At 33.5% G+C, this 19,377-nt stretch overlaps 1 protein-coding gene across 3 annotated transcripts; it reads right to left on the bottom strand.

Annotated features, from left to right (window-relative positions):
- Window positions 1–2,294: 2,294 nt before the first annotated feature.
- On the bottom strand, window positions 2,295–5,145 carry LOC105798523 (uncharacterized). 3 transcript variants are annotated; one of them, XM_012628625.2, is made up of 7 exons: window positions 5,021–5,145; window positions 4,191–4,334; window positions 3,896–4,036; window positions 3,444–3,552; window positions 3,251–3,312; window positions 2,809–2,912; window positions 2,295–2,608 (listed from the first exon to the last, which is right to left on the bottom strand). In XM_012628625.2, the coding sequence occupies exons 2-7, from the start codon at window positions 4,281–4,283 to the stop codon at window positions 2,506–2,508; spliced, it is 612 nt and encodes a 203-aa protein (XP_012484079.1). In that variant the 5' UTR covers window positions 4,284–4,334; window positions 5,021–5,145; the 3' UTR covers window positions 2,295–2,505. The 3 variants fall into 3 exon arrangements, with proteins under 3 accessions (XP_012484079.1, XP_012484078.1, XP_052476454.1); XM_012628624.2 differs by having other exon boundaries at window positions 4,191–4,372; window positions 5,021–5,132; XM_052620494.1 differs by lacking the exons at window positions 3,251–3,312; window positions 5,021–5,145 and having other exon boundaries at window positions 2,809–2,902; window positions 4,191–4,372.
- Window positions 5,146–19,377: the final 14,232 nt, after the last annotated feature.

Raw genomic sequence — 19,377 nt, 5'->3', positions numbered from 1 at the left:
ACAAACAATGAAATTTATGTGTGAATAAAATTATGTTTCATTGAAATCATGTTAAAAAAAATTTTATTTGTCATATGCTTACTTACTAAGCTATATGATTATCCCTCTTACTTTTCTTTGTTTTATAGTGATATCAGTACAGCTCGGAAATTGGATAGAGTCGGAATATCATCCGCACTATCTACATCTTTTGGTATTTTGTAACCATTACTTTTGAATTATAGCATGTATAGATGACTTAATGTAAAGTGATATATAATATATATATATCTATTAATTATTATATGGTTTAAAGTGTTAGTAGAGATTAATTGAAAGGTTGTTTTTCTTTAAATTACTAACAAGGTTACGTAGAATGTTGTAAATGATTTAACTATGTTTAAATATATATAAATGTATTGGTTGAATTATTGGAATTAGTTTGGTTGAAATTTTGAAATTTGCAGGGGTTTTATGTAAAAATAAGCATAAATGCTGCCGAAATTTAAAAAAAATTGTAATAAAGTATCTCAATTGGAACAATTACGAGTATTTGAGTTCTAGTAATACCTCACACTCTGTTCCGGCAAGGAACACGGGTAAGGGGTGTTACAGACAAGTATCAATCATTCGCAGTCCCCTTAAGCCTCGTGGAAAAAGCCTTGCACTTTGTGGGATCTGAATCCCCTGACACATTCATGTAGTCATTATACTACATAAGATGAGCTCGCGGATCTCTCCTTCCTTCAAACATGTCCTTCTGGACCTTAATATCACTTGGTAAACCTACTACTGCTACCTTTGGAGCCAAAGGATTATTGGAACAAAAAAGTCAATCCATATCCTAAGACTCAGGATGCAAAGCCTTCACGTCTGGTCGCAATGCATCCATTTCACTCTGTCATTCCTTTACATGCATGACTAGTCCTTCCTCCTATATGGCCACATTATCATGAAAATCAAAGTTATCAGATTGTACCTTTCAACTGAGCTCTTCATTCTGCTTCAAAAGTTCTTGATGAAATGCTTGTTGCTCAAACCACATTCTGTAAAGCCATCTGATCCTTCATCAACCTCATCTATTCTTGAAAAGCCAAGAATTGTTGCTGCGACACTTTTTAACTAGAGGAAAATGGTAACCCCTGGCTACAAGGAAAGTTTAAGTTAAATGTGTTCGAAGCTTCGACATAAGTCACGTTACCCAAATTTTAACAAATCTGCCTCGATGGGTTGACCACCTGAACCCGAAGCTCCAGTTTGTTCGGATGAAAAGTTAATGGGGGATTTTCATTTGGGTGAATCATGCTGGTTTTTCAAACTAAAAGAAAATTTATTGATTGGAACTCTATCCATGCTCACCACACCAAATTGTTGACTATTTTGTTGTGTGTCCTCTTGGAGAGGAGAATCGGGTATTTATATGACATGGTTATTGCTCATGGAAGTGACGTCCTAGGTAGACTCCATGCATGTCGACACATATGCTATCCTAGACTTAACACATAGTTGCTGGTCCAGGTGTTCACCAGTTCTAGGCTCGCGAGCTCCCCGCGAGCATTTAACGTATCCGCCTGGTGGGGCCCAAACTCGAGTCGTCGGTCAATAACTCGGGTTATATCCAAGTTTCATGTCGGCATTCGAAAATACCATAAGGGTATTAATATGCAATTTTATAATGATCCCGTGAGTGAATATGTATTTCGTTTCGTTAAAGATGCATTTTTAAACTCAAAAATGTTCCTCGACAAGCTTCAAAACCAGCTGCAGGAAAGTAAAAACAAATAGAGCTCGCGGATCTTCAATTAAAGTGGCTGGAGAATTCCTCCCATGGTAGCTGTAGCTATTACACATATTTATTGATATACATATATAATATTAATATTATATCAGTAATAGAGATATTGTATCAGTAATAAAGATATTGAATCAATTTAAATTTACATTAATGATAAGTACAATTATATCGATAAATCCAATAGTTGAATCGTTTTATCATATACTGATGCAAGAGATTTCTCCCCGTATGTGTGTGTATATATATAACAAATAAAACCAAACCCCTTTAAACACTAGTCCTATTAGGACAACATCCCTATCTTTTCACCACTCGAAGTTGTTAAGTTGGGAAAACAGAAAATCATGAAAACAAAACATAAACAGATAGCATAATTAATTGATTTTTTTTTTTTTTTTGCATGTCGGATGTCCTTGGTGCTTCCACGTTATGAAATTTTAAGTGCTCCTTTCAAAATGAATTCTTTCTCGTATAAAATAGTCATCTTTTACAATTAGTATAAATGAGAACTGAGATGCCATTTCCATGGTGACAACTTGAAGACATTATTAGTATTATCTGAATTTCACACAACATAATTATTTATAATAACAAAGCCATAGCTTACAAGTGGGAAAAAATTGATTTAACTTTTAATCAATATAAAACCTAACGTGAACCCTGATTTAAGCACAGAAGCTACAAAAAAAGGGTTGAAGCAGCTGTAACTCGGTTTCTTTCCCTCTAAAGCTCTAATTAGGACCAGTTATACCTGCACGAATTCTCAAAGTCTCGGTTCTCTTGCTTCTCTCCATTACCTCCACTAACCACTCAACACCTTCTTTAATCCCCATCCTGCGTGGAAAAACACTTAACAATTATTATCTTTGTAAACGTGAACTCGGTAGTTGTAATGGACATGCCTGGACAAGGCTCCATATAAAACTTGCAGTCAATAGTCAATAACAATTATTGAATTTAACATTCCCTCTGCATCCAGGCAGAAAAATCAAGCTCGAACTTGATGGGGACAAGATTGTCATGAATAAACTTACCCATCAAAAGCAGAAGCCGCCTCAAACATGTAAACCCTTTCGTCCAACTTTTTAATATCTAGGTATTGGGCAAGTTCTTCAGCTGATAAAGCTTCTGAGAGATCCTGCATTGAAGCACAACTGTTAAAACCATGATCACTGACCAAATTCATACAAGATAAAAGAAAAACATGAACAGTATTACTCATAAAAGATAAAGGCAAAACTGATAGAACAGTTACTAAGCTCAAGAGATTTTCATAAAGGTTGCCATGAAACTAAAAAATGCAACAGAAAAGACACGTAATGCAGCAATAAATAAGAACGATATAAGGAGAGATATAAGTTACGCAAACAAGGATGTCTCATAGATGCTTTAAACAAATGCGAGGGATTTTCATTGTCAATATTATATATAACCAGGATTTAGGGATTTGGGATTATCATTTAGGACTAACAGTACCAGCTTGTTTGCTAATATCAAGAGAGGGGCTCCCTGAAGATCTTCATGTCTAAGAACTTTTTCTGGATATGGAAAAGAAGGTAAGTAACTCAATATGTCATCATCACAAAACCTCACAATTTCAAAACTTTAGTCAATGCCTCGGCACTATAACAGTATAAGCCCTTATCATTAAGAATTATACAATACTTACCAAGTGCTGATTTTGAGTCCTCAAAACGTGAAGGGCAAGCAGCATCAATTACAAATATCACAGCATGTGCCTCTTCATAGTATTTCTCCCAAATTGAGCGCAGACCAGGCTGAGAAAGATAGGAAACAGATATATTTGTATCACATATGAAGCTTGCTTCGGATATATGTTTTATGGACAAAAAAACATAAAGTCAAATGCCAAGGTTTTAGCATCAAACATTGCACTGCATATTGTCAGTTTATCTCCCCTATATACATTTCGATAACAGTGGACCAAAGGTGCCATGAGAAGTTCTTTTTAAAATACATTGCAGCTAAATTAGTTAAAAGACTGAAAGCTTTCAAAAGGAAATATATTAAGTAGAATTCAAAAAGCATGAGGTGTACGTTCATGCAAATCACCATTGCAAGAAATTTAATCAATCGCGTTACTTTATGCACTCTACTTACCTGGCCTCCTAGGTCCCAGAACACGAATTTCGTATTTGAAACTTCAATCCGACCAATATTAAGTCCCACAGTTGGAACAATCCGATCAGGTGGTAGGCCTTCCAAGTTCAAGTATACTGATTTCAACTTCTCCAACAAAGTCTACCAAAAATAGCACAAAAGATCAGTGCTGAAAGCCCGAAACCTTTAGCAAAGAGTTATTTATGGATGAAGCCTACAACAATCATTAATCATCTTGCAGGCATAAATAGAAAATCAACTTTAAAACCCCGAGAAAGAAGTTGAAAGACATTACCGTTTTCCCAGCCTTATCAATTCCAAGAATGAGTACATGAAACTCTGTCTTACTAAAAAGGTACTTCCAAAGTCCATAAAAGAGAGAGAACATCGCTGTCTTGTTAACTCTTATCAATTATTTTGTTCCTTCTGATCTTCAACACTAAAAACAAATGTATCTTATTATCATAATTTACAGTCCTGGAAATAGAAGTGAGTCAACATTAAACAAGAAGAATTAGTTAAAAGATTAAAGAAGTCGAATCAAAATACAAATAGCTCAGCTTAATCCAGTAATCTAAAGATTTTCAAAGTTCTAGCTTTCACCACTTGAGTTATTTCAGCAACAAATTTTACAATTTATGTTAATATTCAGCAAATTATCGGCAATAAAACAACAACTTTTGCTTCTTTTATTCAGATTTCCAGACTATTCAATCTAACTTCTCAAGATGCAACTGATATATTCAACATTCACTGTTCCCTTATATTAACATGCAAAATCTAATCACCAGTTCCTTCAAAACGAATTTACAAATTTAATTAGTAAGGAAATCAAAATGAAAATGGACAAGAACATGAATGAAATAGATCCGATTCAACAGTAAGAAGATAGGTGAGATCTCATATCAAAGAACATAAACAAATCAACTACGAAGCATAAAAAACTAGAATAAAAGTAACAAACTAGCGAGATTAAGAAAAACAAAACAAAAAACTACGCAATGCAAGAACTGGCAGATCAAAAGTTGCTAAATATTTAGGTATTAAAAGGGAAAAAAATCAGTGCGAAAAAATTAGATCAAAACAAATAGCAATCGAAAGAAATATGAGAAAAAGAATCCTTACTTTTGATGGAAATTAATTGCAGGAATTGTGGGTTGGCTACTCCTGCTGTCGAAATATGAACCTTGCTTTTAATTTCCTTCCAACGAAAACCTCTATTGCCGGTTTATGCTTTCATTAGCTCCTCCCCACATCAACTTTCATATACCCGAATTACCCTTGAGCCACGTCAATGTACCCATCTCGCTTACGTGGCAAGATTTACGGGTATGATTAAATCTTTAGACTCTGAGCTCTAGTCATTGAGAGTTATTAAATTATTAATAAAATTAACTTTTAGAATTTTTTTAAATAATTATTGAATTATTTGAAAATTTTTATTTAAATTATTGAATTATTTAAAAATTTTATTTAAATTAATATGTTGTTATTTAAAAAAATTAGCTAGTAAACTTTAAATGATAATTCAACGATTATTATGATGAACCCATCGTGAATAAAAACATATCATAAACATAATATAAATTAAATTATTTTTAATTAAAATTATTAATATAAATTAAATCTGACATAATATAAATAATTATAGAAAATATGAGTATTTGAATATTTGTGAAATAATTAATGGCCTGGAAACTTTGATTTGGGTAAAACAATTTGAATTTGGATTTGAGAATCCAAAATTTTTGTTTGGATAGTAAATAAAAGTTGGATTTTAATTTGGAAAAATCTAAGTTTAATTTAAATTTTGGATTTCAAAATTCAATTTAAAACTTGAAATTTTAAAGTCCAAGATTAATTAAAAAACATAAGAATTTTTATTCTCTTTTCTTTCACTTTTCTTTCAAAACTCAAATAATAAATAAATAATTTTACTTATAGTATATAATCAACGAAGCTCAAGGTTTTCAGCATTTGATTGCTAAGCAAATTGGTTAGATTACTTGTTCCCAATTCAACCAGTTTGATCGATACAATCGGTTCAATTGAATAAATTATTAAAAATAGATAATTAATTTGATTAAAAAATAATAAATAATTAATTTTACTTATAGTATATCATTAACGAAGCTCAAGGTTTTCAGAATTTGATTGGTAGGCAATTGGTCAAACCACTAGTTCCTAGTTCAACCAGTTTGATCGATACAATCGGTTCAATTGAATAAATTATTAAAAATAGTTAAAATTAGTTCAACCATCTATTTGGTTAGTCCGACCAATTCAACCATCACTTTAATCGGTTCGATTGGTTCATCCGATTCACGAGTCAAAAAATTGACATCTTATTTGTTAAACTAACTTTATTTGATAATATATTTTGATATAATAAATTAAAATGTTTTTAAATCAAAGTTAAAGTTGAACAAAATTGACAAAATTATAAATATAAATTTAAAATGATTTCAATTGAGTTAAACAATTTCAATCAAGCTAAAAGCTGTTTTAACGACTTGTTTTAAAACAATTTTAACTTGATTGAAAATGTTTAACTCAATTGAAATCATTTTAACTTGACTTTATACTTTTTGGCTTGGTATCGATAGTTTTCAAATTATCGATTCCCATTTTAAAGTTGATATCAAATTGACATTCTGTTTTCAATCAATTACAAAATGAACCAATACCTTTTCAAAAAGTATTAATACCTTTTACTAGGTATCAATAAATTGTCTTTGGTATCGTTGTAAACTAACTTTAACAGTCACTGAATCAGACATTAAATGTTAATAATATCGATACTCATAGAAAAAGTATCAATACCTTTTATTGCAGATGAACTTAATGATCTAGTATTTTCATCCCCAAAGGCTCTATTAATTTTCACAACAACCCCAACAATTGGAAATGAATTAGAGGGTATAAATACCATCTTCTAAAGGTACTACAACAACAAGAGAGACCATCAAGCTTAAAGATCAATCAAAACAACCTTAATGCTTAATTCTTTCATACTTTTCTTGTACACACTTGTGAGTTTTCATTGTTATTCTTTAGCTCAAATGTATTCTTGTTTATTTGTACTTAATTGGAAAACATTCTGATATTGTAAGGATTATTTCTTTGTATCTCTTTGAGATGGTTGAATCTTAAGGTTTGGGTAGAAACATTAAGGGAGTTCCAATCTTAAGATTTTGGGTACTATCTTAAGGGAGATTGTAAGGTTAAACATTATCCTCAAAGGTTGTCAAATTATTGAATTTGAGAAAATACTTAGTTGTGGAAAGTTAAGGTAGTGGAGTAGGCAATTGGGCTTGAACCACTATAAATCGTATGTTCTTTGTTGAATATTTTTTCTCTGCTTCCACCATTTTCTTAAAAGCCAATCCACCTTCCCTTTTGGTGATTTCTGTTTGATTTTTTGAGCTAACATTTTTTCAGATTGGTACCCCTCAACTGTTTCATAATCCAATTGGTCTGACCAGTTGGTTTAGTCCCATTTTGAAATCATTGACAAAGCTTCATGCATTTAATTTAGTTTAATTTAATACAACATAAATATTTAAAATTTTTATTTATACCATAACTTCCACATAATTTAAAACCCTTGACTTTTAATTTATACTTAAATAAGTCCACTTATGCCAGTGCAATGGGTTTAACTAGCTGATCTGGTTCGATTTTGAAAACAATGACGAAGCTTCGTGTTTTTAATTTATACCATAATTTCCACAATTTTAATTTATAAACCCCTAATTTTTAATTTATACCTAAGTAACTTCACATATTTAAGTACAAATCATATTATATGATTTTATTTAAGTGTAAATAAAGTATAAATGACTTGTATAAATAATACGAAAAAGTTGAAAGTCTTTTAATATTTTAACCCAAAAATTTATAAAAATATAAAAATAGAAAGTTATATTTGTTGGCCTTTGCATAATTAAAAAAAGAAGAAGAAAAATAACTCTTTGAAAGAATATATAAAAACAATATTTTATCTTAAATTGTTCATAACAAAATGGGAAAGGCATTTTTTCATTCAAAATTAAAGTTTTCAAAACTAAACTAGTGGTCGAACCGATTAGGCCATTGATTTGTTGGTCTTATCAATTTAATCGATTCGATCGGTTCAATTAGTTTGATTGGTACAATTGGTTTGATCGGTCCATTTGGTTCTATTAAATAAATTATAAATAAAAATAAAAATTTTAAAAATTGATTCAACCGCCCAATCAACCAGCCCATACCAGTTCTCGAACCAATTGGTCTAATGCCTTTCTCCAAACCAATACTCTAACCAGTTTCCTGTCCAGTCCGATTCAAACAACAAAGTTCAAAATCCTCTAAAATAATTAAAGGGTAAACTACAAAAATAGTCTCATATCTTTCCTTAAGTTTACATTTTAATCATCGAAATTTTAATTCTTACAATTAGGTCATAAATGTTACCAATTGATAACATTTTGGTCACTTGCGTTTACTAACCGTTAAAAATGAGACAAAAATCACATGTGGGAAAGTTTTAACTGTTAAATCACTACGTGGATACCATGTATATATATTTTTATTGTGGGCCCCATAACTTGTTTCTTTTATTTATTTTTTTCTTTCCCATTTATTCCGCTCTCTCCCGATTAAATTAGCCAAATATGCAACCTTTTTTTAATTAGGGATTTATACCGTTTTTTTCAAAAATTAAGGAAATAGGTCGTTTTTGGAGAGAGAAACGGAAAGCGCACCCAGTTTGTCGTGCTTTCCCCCCAATGGTCAATTCCAACATCTTGTTGAACGTTGGCCGAGCAACAATAAAAAAATTTAAAGGGCCCCAACGGTAATAATTTTTTCCCTATAAATACCATCTTATTTTATTTTATTTTCACTCACATCCTATTCTCTAAAATCTCTCAACTCTCTCAATTTTCTCCAGCTCTCGTCCTAATTTTTTTGATACTCTCTTTTAAAAATATTAGTTTTTTAATTATTTCATATTTTATTTGTTCGGATTGGATTTTCACGAATGACAACCTCTCTGATTTGTTTCGACAACAAGCATAGATCCGCCGCTAAAGCGATAATCGTAAGACAAAATTTTAAATTTTGTTATTTTCAATTATGTTAAATTTTTAGTTTTTTTTATTTTTTTAAATAATTTAAAATAATTTTTTTGTCATTATAAATAGGCAAATGATCGTGTTTTGGAAGGGTTTATACATAATTTTGCCACGCCTCCGATCGCCAAAATTCGTGGTTACTTGCAAGAGGTGGGGTTATTGTATACGTCTCGTATGCCTAGGGGCTAGAAACTTGAGCCTTCACTCATCAACATGTTGGTGGAAAGATGGAGGCCTAAGACACACACTTTTCTTCTTCCACGTGACAAGTGTACAATCACACTCAGGGAAGTAGCGTTACAACTCAGTCTGTCGGTGGATGGGCTAGTCGTCACGAGGTTAGCAGTCATACCTGGTAAAGAGGACCTTTGCCTGACATATTTGGGGAAGGTTTTGAACAATTTTCAAGGTGGCTGGATATCGATGAAGTGGTTGGAGACCAATTTTAAATAGCTTCCTCGGCACACGACCGACGTCATCAAACAACAATACGCCCAAGCATTTATCATGTGGTTAATTGGAGGAATATTAATGCCCAATAAATCTCAAAATTTGGTGCACGTAAGGTGGCTACTACACCTAGTGGATTTCAAAGAATGCGGACGACTGAGTTAGGGATCGGTCGTGTTGACCAGGTTGTACCGGAAGATGTGTTGGGTGACGAAACTGGATAAGTGTCAATTAGTGGTTGCCTGCTTCTACTACAGTCGTGGGCCTGGTGGCGACTACTGTTTCTACGTCCCCGAGTGAACCACCCATACATGTTCCTGTTGGTGACAAGGTAAAATTCATTTATTAATAAATACGAACTTTGTATAGTAAATATTTTTATTTATTATATGTTTGAACTAACATATCGCTTGTACAGGTGGAACCATGGGCCAAGTTACATGGGACTACTAGAGCAGCTCAAAGATATTAGGTTGTTGTTAGATCAATGCTTGGAAGCTTATGTTAGTTACTTATTCTTTCAAACATATAATAATTATGCAATAATTTGTAAAATAAATTTCGTACATAACATAATTTACAATTATGCACTTCAGTTTGAATGGATGTCGTACGCCGCCACTGATATCATATTTTTCTTTTCACCGAAATTATTTCCCAATCGAAGGATTAGGACGCGAAGGTTCCCTTGACAGTGTATGCGATGGTGGAAATGCACAAGTTGAATCGGGTGATGCGACAGTTTGGGCGAAGGCAGCAAATTCCACCACCACCACGAGACATGGAAGAGTTGCACAAGGTGAACTTACAAGGGAAGAACGATGAGGTTAGGCGAGAGGTTCACAAGGACTACACCGACACGTGAGAGTATATGATGAAATTCTTACCCATCCGAGAATCATTTTTCTCATCGGACATGACTGCCTGTTTTGGAGTCCATGTTGTGGTTTAGAGTCACCGAAAAACCATATCTACTATCAATGGAGACGAGGAGTAGGCAACTTCATTAGAAAAGGCAACAATAACCGCCTTAGCGACATAGGGCCAGGCGCGGTCACACGATGAGTTCATCATCGGCTCCAACTAAACAAGTGTCGCTTATGTCTATGCAATATCCCAGTTAGTTCACTCCACTTATTCCTATTCATTTCACAAGCCCCATGTTTTTTCACAAGCATTGCACTATGCACCACCACATGTTCCTGGTCATCTATTCTCACAGGTACATATTTTGGGGTACTGACGTCCGTCGCATTCTACCCCCTATGTTGGTTTTGATGCCATTGCAAATGCCGAGCCAGATGCTGATGCATGTACATTCACTGATGTTGCCACCGATTTAGTCATCGATGCCAATTTTGATACCCAATTTAATGTCGACGTATACGGGTTTTGCAATACCATACCCTTACACGCCGATAGTGTCACAAACACTCACTGCATCATTGTTCTATCGAGGTAGGTCATCGATGCAACCATCTTCTACTAGCTTGGAGGATACACGATGGGAGGTTAGGACGACACTGCATTCAAGAACGGAGGAAACTGATGGAGACGAAGACAAAGACAAACATGATGACAAAAATAAAGCCGATGGTAGAGACAAATATGAAGATGAGGACTGTAACAGCATGATTTTTAGTGGTGTCAGAAACGGTGGTTTGAGACCACCAAATCTGACGATTAAGCTTGTCAATTTTATTATTTAGTATTTATGAGTTAAATGTGATTTTAGAAAATTTTTGAATTAGTAATTTGTATTTTATAAGGATTTATTAGGTTAAGTGGTTTAGAAAATAAGGTATCGAGACCTCGATTTAATAAATCAAGCCGTAAATATTTTTATAAATACTTACAAAGTGTCATTAAGGTAGTATTAAAGTCTTGTTAGAAAATTTTAACATTTTGATAATTAATTAATTAAAAATGACTAAATTGAAAGAGGTGCAAAACTTGCTAATTAACGAAATAAGAGATTAAATGGCCTGAATAATAAATAAGGGAAGACATAAAGGACAAATACGCCAAATTAATATAACTCAGGCGGCATAAGGAAGAAAATAATAATAAAATAAAGCCATTAATGGCAAAATGGTAAATTTTGTGAAATTAAAAATATCAAATTGAAAATCTAAAGGTTTCTAGGCAATTCTTCTTTAATTCTCAGCCAAAAACAGCCATATAAGAGCTCCTTAAGCTGGTTTTCCATATTTTTACTTTAAGTGAGTTCAATTATTGCTTATTTCTTATAATTTTTGTGTTTTAAAGACTTTTACAATTTGGTCCAACTAACTATTTCATTAGTTTTTATTTTATTGGAAATATTGAAAGTTACCATTGATGAATACTGGATTTTTTATTAAATAACATGGATTTAGAGCTTTAATTTTATTGTACGATAATTTTGTAAAGTGATTTTTATAAATATTGATTTTAGAACTAAATTGTGAAAAGACTAAAATTAAGGTTTAGTATTAAATTTCATTTATCAATGGCTGTATGATAGACTAGAATATTTAGATAAATTGTCAATTGAGAAGAATTATTTCATTTGATAGACTAATTAATAAGGGACTAAATTGCAAAAGTTGTTAAAGTTGAGGTAATTGTGTAAATTCAAAAAATTGAGGGGTTTAATTGTGAAGTAGATTGGAACTGAAATATATGCTAATGAATGAGTAATTTTATATTTTAGATCAAGAGCCCGCAGATACTCGTGAAAAAGGGAAATTAGTAGAATAGACCCTAAACTTCTACAAATCTTACAATTTAACTCAGGTAAGATCATATGATTGAACTTTAATAATTATATTGAATTGATGAATGATATTATGTATTTAGCATATTGTTGAAAAATGAAATATTATTAAATTATAAATTTGAAGTGAATATACGGTTTAAATGGAACGCGAGATTGAGTACAATTGTTGTGTGGTGAAAGACAACAAAGGAAGAATTGATGGCAAATTACCCAAGTAAACTGAGGTTCAGCATTTGTTGCGAATTTTCGTGTTTACTTTCAATTTAGCTCTTATGAGCTTCTGTTCAACTCAAATGAGTTTTCGTCCAGCTCTTTTGAGCTTCTGTTTAACCCTTATGGGTTTCCGTTCAGCTCTTATTAGCTTCCATTCAACCCTTATGGGTTTTTGTTTAGCACTTATGTGCTTCTGTTTAGCGTTCAAGCTTCTGAAAATGATGTACTCAAATCCGTAAGTTGTTCTCCGATTTGGTAAGATTTGGTAAGTGACTTATATAATTGGAATTGGGAGACTTATAGTTATTATTGATATTGGTCTGAAATAAGCATATTCATCTATTAAAGTTGTGATTGACAGGGAATTTACATTGAATGAATTTATTAATTGATGGGTTATAGTAGGTTCGATAAGATTTATGTTTAACCTATCGAACTTACTAAGCTTCATTAAGTTTACTTGTGTTGTTTAATGTCCTTGTAGATTAACGTGACATCGAGAGATCGGATCAACACATCAAGTCACACTATCAAACTCATCCCGGTAGTCTTTGAAACGTATAATGTGGTTTATATGGCATGTATAGGGTTAGTATGGATTTGATTAAAGCTTGGTTTATATAAATGCTAGTAGTGAAGTTAGGGGTGAAGCCTGAACAATCTTTTAGGGGGCCAAATGAAATTTTAATTTTTTATAGTCTATATCTTTATAATTTTTAAAGGATTAAATCAAATTTTTATAATTTTAGCGGGCCAAAGTACAATTTTAACTTTACTAATTTAAAATTTTTAAAAGAATTTAAGGGATTAAATAACAATTTTACATTTTAAGGGGGGCGGGGCCCAACCAGCCCCCCTTTAGATTCGCCACTGAGTGAAGTTTTATTTAAATAATCAACTTATATATATATATGTTGGTTTTGAAATGAAGTAGATTAAAATGTGGATGTGAATGATATTTGCTTGCATGTATGTAATTAATAGTAAATTTTAATAAATTAATGAGATGGATAAAATAGGTAAGTTAAGGTATTTTAGTACATGTGATGTTATGTTATCCTTAAAACATGATTTTGATTTGTTTTGATTGTTTGTTTTGGATGTATTGATGTATCAAAATGTTATGTTAGGTTGATATCAAAATGGGTGAGAAATGTGGCCTTAAAATGACCTATTTTCGTCCACACGGGCAGAAACACGGCCTAACACATGGGCGTGTGTCTCAGTCGTGTGTGACACACGACCTAACACATGGGCGTGTGGTCTGGCTGTGTGTCCATTGCATCTTTAAAATTGAGAAACAGAATGCCCAGGTTTTTGCACACAACCTAGCACACGAGCGTGTGGCTTGGCCATGTGACCCTTGCACCTTAAGTTCACAAATTAATATGCTCACACGACCTAACACATGGGCATATGGCTTGGTCGTATGACCCAAGTTAGAGAGTTACATGGGCATGGGCACAGGCTGGAACACGACCGTATGCCTCACATTGAATGTCCACACAGCCTAAGACACGGGCATGTCTCTTGGCTGTGTGAGCCACATGGGCGTGTGTCCCTTGCACCTAAGGAAAATTTTAAAATTTTGGGAAACATTCTCAGAGTTTTCGGTTTAGTCCTGATTCATTTCTAACATAAATTTTAGGTCTCGAGGGCTCATATAAGGGATAATTTGAGTAATTATGATTAGTTTCTGATATATATGTTAAATGATATGAAATGTTCGTAATTGATCAGAAAATTTCGGTAATGCTCTGTAACCCTGTTCTGGCGATGGATAAGGGTTAGGGATTTTACATTTAGTGGTATCAGAGCTTCGATTTAGTCGAGTCTCAGAATAAATGTAGTATGTAAAATATCTAGAAATACATGCCATATAAATCTGTGATAGTGTGATGTGTATTATTTGATCTAACCTTTGTTTTCTTATAGATTGTAAAGATGTCAGACGGGTCAGAACGTGCTAACAATGATAAAGTTAATAGTAGAGCACTGACTTCAGAACATGGGACGAATAGTAATGTCTCGATCCCTGTGGCTCAAAAACAAGAACTTAAAAACATGTTCTTTGGATATATGAACCGATGATTTAGTGAGTTCATGTAGGGAATAAATTCGACTCAACAACCTCCTCCCTATACTGTATCACTTGTAGTGCCACCGGTTGCACCTGTACCTCCTCTAGTGATTGAATCTAGTAAACGTACTTCGATTGAGAAACTCAGAAAGTGTAAGGTCGAAGAATTTCGGGATAGGTCAGATGATGATCCAGTCAAAGTTGAATATTGGCTTCAAAATATAGTAAGAGTTTTTGAAGAAATGGCTTGCTCCCCTGATGATTATTTGAGATGTGCTGTTTCACTACTGAAAGAGAAAGTATATAATTGGTGGTCGACCATAGTGGCTGTTGTGCCAAAGGAGAAAATTTTATGGGAATTCTTTTAGAGTGAATTTAAAAAGAAATATGTTGGCAAAATGTATCTAGATAAGAAAAAGAGGGAATTCCTTGAGTTGCGTTAAAGGAACAGATTAGTAGCTAAGTATGAAAGGGAATTTGTATACCTTAGTAAATATGCTCGGGAAATTGTGCTAACCGAAGAAGAAATGTGCATTCAGTTTGAAAAAGGGTTGAATGATTAAATTCGAATGATGATTGCAGGAACTGAAATACGAGAATTTTTTGTATTGTCAGATCATGCACAGAAGATGGAAGAGGTTTATAATAGAAAAGTGCAACAAGATAGGTGGAATCGATAATCTTACAAAATAGGTTCTTCTAAATCTTTGTTAGCATTACCAGCGAAAAACTATAAAGATAATTTCAATCGAGCCACCTCAATGCCTGGACGTTCAAATTAAAACAAGATGATTCAATAAGATTTTGGGGTATCTACTAGACCCACTGTTAGTGTGGGAAGTGTGCAGAATGCTCTAAGCCTAAATACAAATATTGTGAGAAATATCATCCTGGTGAGTGTAGAAGCAAAGTGGGGGCTTGTTACAAATATGGAGAAACTCATCATTTTATCCGAAATTGTCCTCAGTTGCAAAAAGAGGAGGAAGAGCAGAAAGAAAAACAATTGGCTACTTCTTAGAGAAGTAGACGTTCGAGTCAGAATAGTGCCACTGGGGCTGCTCGTTGGGGTATGAAAGATATTGCTACTCCATCAGAGGCTAGAGCATCTGCACATACCTATGTCAAAGAAGTTATCTGTTGAATCTATTGATTAAGATATTCAAGTTACAAATCCACTAGGTCAAAGTGTGATAGTTAATTTAGTGTGTTGTAATTGTCCACTGAAAGTGAAAAGTTGTGAATTCCTTGCTGATTTGATGTTGCTACCCTTTTGAGAATTTGATGTTATTCTGGGAATGGATTGGTTATCTTTGTATGATGCTGTGGTAAATTGTAGACAAAAACGGATTGATTTGAAATGCCAGATAAGAGAAATAATTTCGATTGAGTCTGAGAATCCGAAAGATATTGCTAGAATTATTTCAACTTTTTATGCTCAGAGATTAATGCGAAAAGGTAATGAGGCATTTCTAGCCTACATTCTTAATACTCGGGACTCTGAATCGAAGCTAGAACAGTTACCAGTTGTTAATGAGTTTGCTGATATATATCGAGAGAAATTGTCAGGTTTACCACCTAATCGTGAAGTTGAGTTTGTAATTGATGTAATTCTGGGAATTGCTCCGATATCAGTAACACCATACCGTATGGCACTAGCTGAATTAAAGGAGTTAAAGGTACAGTAGCAAGAATTATTAGACTAAGGGTTTATCAAACCGAGCATGTCTCCCTAGGGTGCACCTATCTTATTTGTGAAAAAAGAAATACGATACTTTAAGACTATGCATAGACTACAGACAGTTGAATAAGGTCACAATTAAAAATAAATACCCTTTGCCACATATCGACGATCTATTTTACCAACTGAAGGGTGTCGCAGTATTTTTGAAAATAGATATTAGATCTGGGTATTATCAGTTGAAGGTTAAAGAGTGTGATGTGCCAAAGACTATTTTTAGAACTCGATACGATAACTATGAGTTTCTAGTAATGCCATTTGGCTTGACTAATGCCCTTGCTGCTTTCATGGATTTAATGAATCGAATTTTTCAACCTTATTTTGATAGATTTGTGGTTGTGCTTATTGATGATATACTAATCTATTCTAAGATAGAATTCGAACATGCACAACATTTGAGGATTGTATTATAAACTTTGAAAGAAAAATAGTTCTATGCAAAGTTTAGCAAATGTGAATTTCGGCTTCATGAGATTGGATTTCTGGGTCACATTGTATCAGTCGATGGGATTCGAGTTGATCCGAGCAAAGTTTCTATAGTGGTAAATTGGAAAACTCCGAAGAATGTTTTAGAAGTGCGAAATTTTCTGGGTTTAGCAGGTTACTACTAACGTTTTGTCAAAAAAAATTTGATGATTGCTTCGCTGTTGACCCGATTATTACAGAAAAATGTTGAATTTGTTTGGTTCGATGAGTGTCAGCAGAGCTTTGGTCAGTTGAAGAAAATGTTGACAGAAGCTCCGGTTTTGACTCAGCTAGAATCTAGTGTACCGTATATTGTTTACCGTGATACGTCTCTAAATGGTTTGGGTTGTGTACTAATGCAATCAGGAAAGGTAGTGGCCTATGCTTCTCGACAATTAATGCCGCACGAGAAGAACTATCCTACACATGATTTAAGTTGGCTGCAGTTGTATTCGCTTCGAAGATTTGGAGACATTATTTATATGGCGAGAAATGTTATGCGTTTACGGATCACAAAAGTTTGAAGTATTTGATGACTCAGAAAGAGTTGAATTGGAGACAAAGACGGTGGCTAGAATTACTGAAAGATTATGATCTGGTTATTGACTACCACTTGGGAAATGCTAATGTGGTTGCAGATGCACTTAGCCGAAATTCGTCATTATTTACACTCTAAGCGTTGAATGCTCATTTATCCCTTAATGAAGATGGTTCTATATTAGCAGAGTTGAGAACGAAACCTCTGTTTCTTGAACTAATTCGAGAATTGCAAAATGGTGATCCGAAATTGGTGTTGAAATGAAAAATGGTTCAGAACAATTTGAGTTCAGAGTACAGTATTGATGATAATGGTATGTTATGTTATAGTAATAGAATTTGTGTTCCGAATAATTCAGATTTGAAAAATGATATTCTTTCTGAAGCTCATAGTATCATGTACTCTATTCATCTGGGTAGTACGAAGATGTATTGTGATTTGAAACGACTGTATTGGTGGTTGGGTATGAAACGATAAATTTGCAAGTTTGTAGCTAAGTGTTTGATTTGTCAACAAATGAAAGTAGAACATCAGGTACCAACGGGTTTGTTACAACCTATCATGATTCCTGAGTGGAAGCGGAAGCATACCATGATGGATTTTGTATCCGGTTTACTTGTGACTTTGAGAAAGAAAGATTCGATATGGGTGATGGTTGAGAGATTGACTAAGTCGACACATTTTAATCCAGTCAGAATAGACTTCACATTTGAGAAGTTAGCAGAATTGTATATATCTGAAATTGTGAGGTTACACGGGGTTCTAACATCCATTATTTTAGACCAAGATCCGAGATTTACATCGAGATTTTAGAGTAAAATGCAAGAGGCTTTGGGTACAAAGCTAAATTTTAGCATACCATTTCATCCTCAGACTGACGGGCAATCAGAACGAGTGATTTAGATTTTGGAAGATATGTTGAGATGTTGTATACTCGAGTTTAGAGGCAGCTGGGAAAAGTATTTACCATTGGCTAAATTTGTATATAACAACAGTTATCAATCCAATATAAAAATGGCACTATTCAAAACTCTTTATGGGAGGAAATGTAAGACACCATTATATTGGTCTGAATTGAGTGAATCCAAACTAGCAAGAGTTGATTTGATCCAAGAATCTGAAGATAAAGTTTGGATTATCTGGGCAAGTTTAAAAGCTACTTCTGATTGTCAGAAATTGTATGCAGATTTGAAAAGAAAAGATATAGAATTCACAGTTGGTGATCGAGTATTCTTAAAAGTCTCTTTGTGGAAGAAAGTGTTACAGTTTGGCAAGAAAGGGAAACTAAGTCCAAGATTTACTGGACCGTATGAAATTGTTGAAAGAATCAGCCCTATAGCTTATCGATTAGCTCTGCCTCTTGAACTTCAGAAAATTCATAATGTGTTGCACGTATCGATGTTGAGACAGTACAGATCTGATCATTCACACATGATTCCTCATTGTGAGATTGAGCTACAACCAAATATGACGTATTCGAAAGAACCGGTGAGAATTTTAGCTCGAGAGGTTAAAGAATTACGGAATAAATGAGTACCGTTAGTAAAAGTATTGTGGCATCATCATGGTTCGGAGGAGGCTATCTGGGAAATAGAAGAATCAATGAGATCGTAATATCTGAATCTATTCCCAAGTGACAAATTTCGCTAGACGAAATTTCCTAAAAGAGAGGAGAGTTGTAACAGCCTGGTTTTTAGTGGTGTCGAAAATAGTGGTTCAAGACCACCAAATCTAATGAGTAAGCTTGTAAATTTTATTATTTAGTATTTACGAGTTAAATGTGATTTTAGAAAGATTTTTGAATCAGTAATTTGTGTTTTACAAGGATTTATTAGGTTAAGTGGTTTAGAAAACGAGGTATCGAGAATGGAGTGTCATTGAGGGAGTATTAAAGTCTCGTTAGAAAATTTTAACGTTTTGATAGTTAATTAATTAAAAGGGACTAAATTGAAAAAGATACAAAACTTGCTAATTAATGAAATAAGTGATTAAATGGCCTAAATAATAAATAAGGGAGGACTTAAAGAAAAATATGCCAAATTAATATAGCTGAGGCGGCATAAGGAAGAAAATAATAATAAAATAAAGCCATTAATGGCAAAATGGTAAATTTTATGAAA

This window comes from Gossypium raimondii, chromosome 9 (genome assembly GCF_025698545.1).
Source record: "Gossypium raimondii isolate GPD5lz chromosome 9, ASM2569854v1, whole genome shotgun sequence".
In the NCBI taxonomy this organism is placed as follows: Eukaryota; Viridiplantae; Streptophyta; class Magnoliopsida; order Malvales; family Malvaceae; genus Gossypium; species Gossypium raimondii.
The sequence above is the reverse complement of the archived record's forward strand: the minus strand, read 5'-3'. Positions and strand labels throughout refer to the sequence as shown.

Bases quoted from the DNA above. Each gene is read 5' to 3' on its own strand.
- LOC105798523 (XM_012628625.2), bottom strand. From the start codon at position 4,283: ATGTTCTCTCTCTTTTATGGACTTTGGAAGTACCTTTTTAGTAAGACA. The intron at 3,313-3,443 runs GTAAGTATTGTA...TTCCATATCCAG, and splicing joins GGACTCAAAATCAGCACTTG to AAAAAGTTCTTAGACATGAA. The intron at 2,609-2,808 runs GTAAGTTTATTC...TTTTCCACGCAG, and splicing joins GCGGCTTCTGCTTTTGATGG to GATGGGGATTAAAGAAGGTG.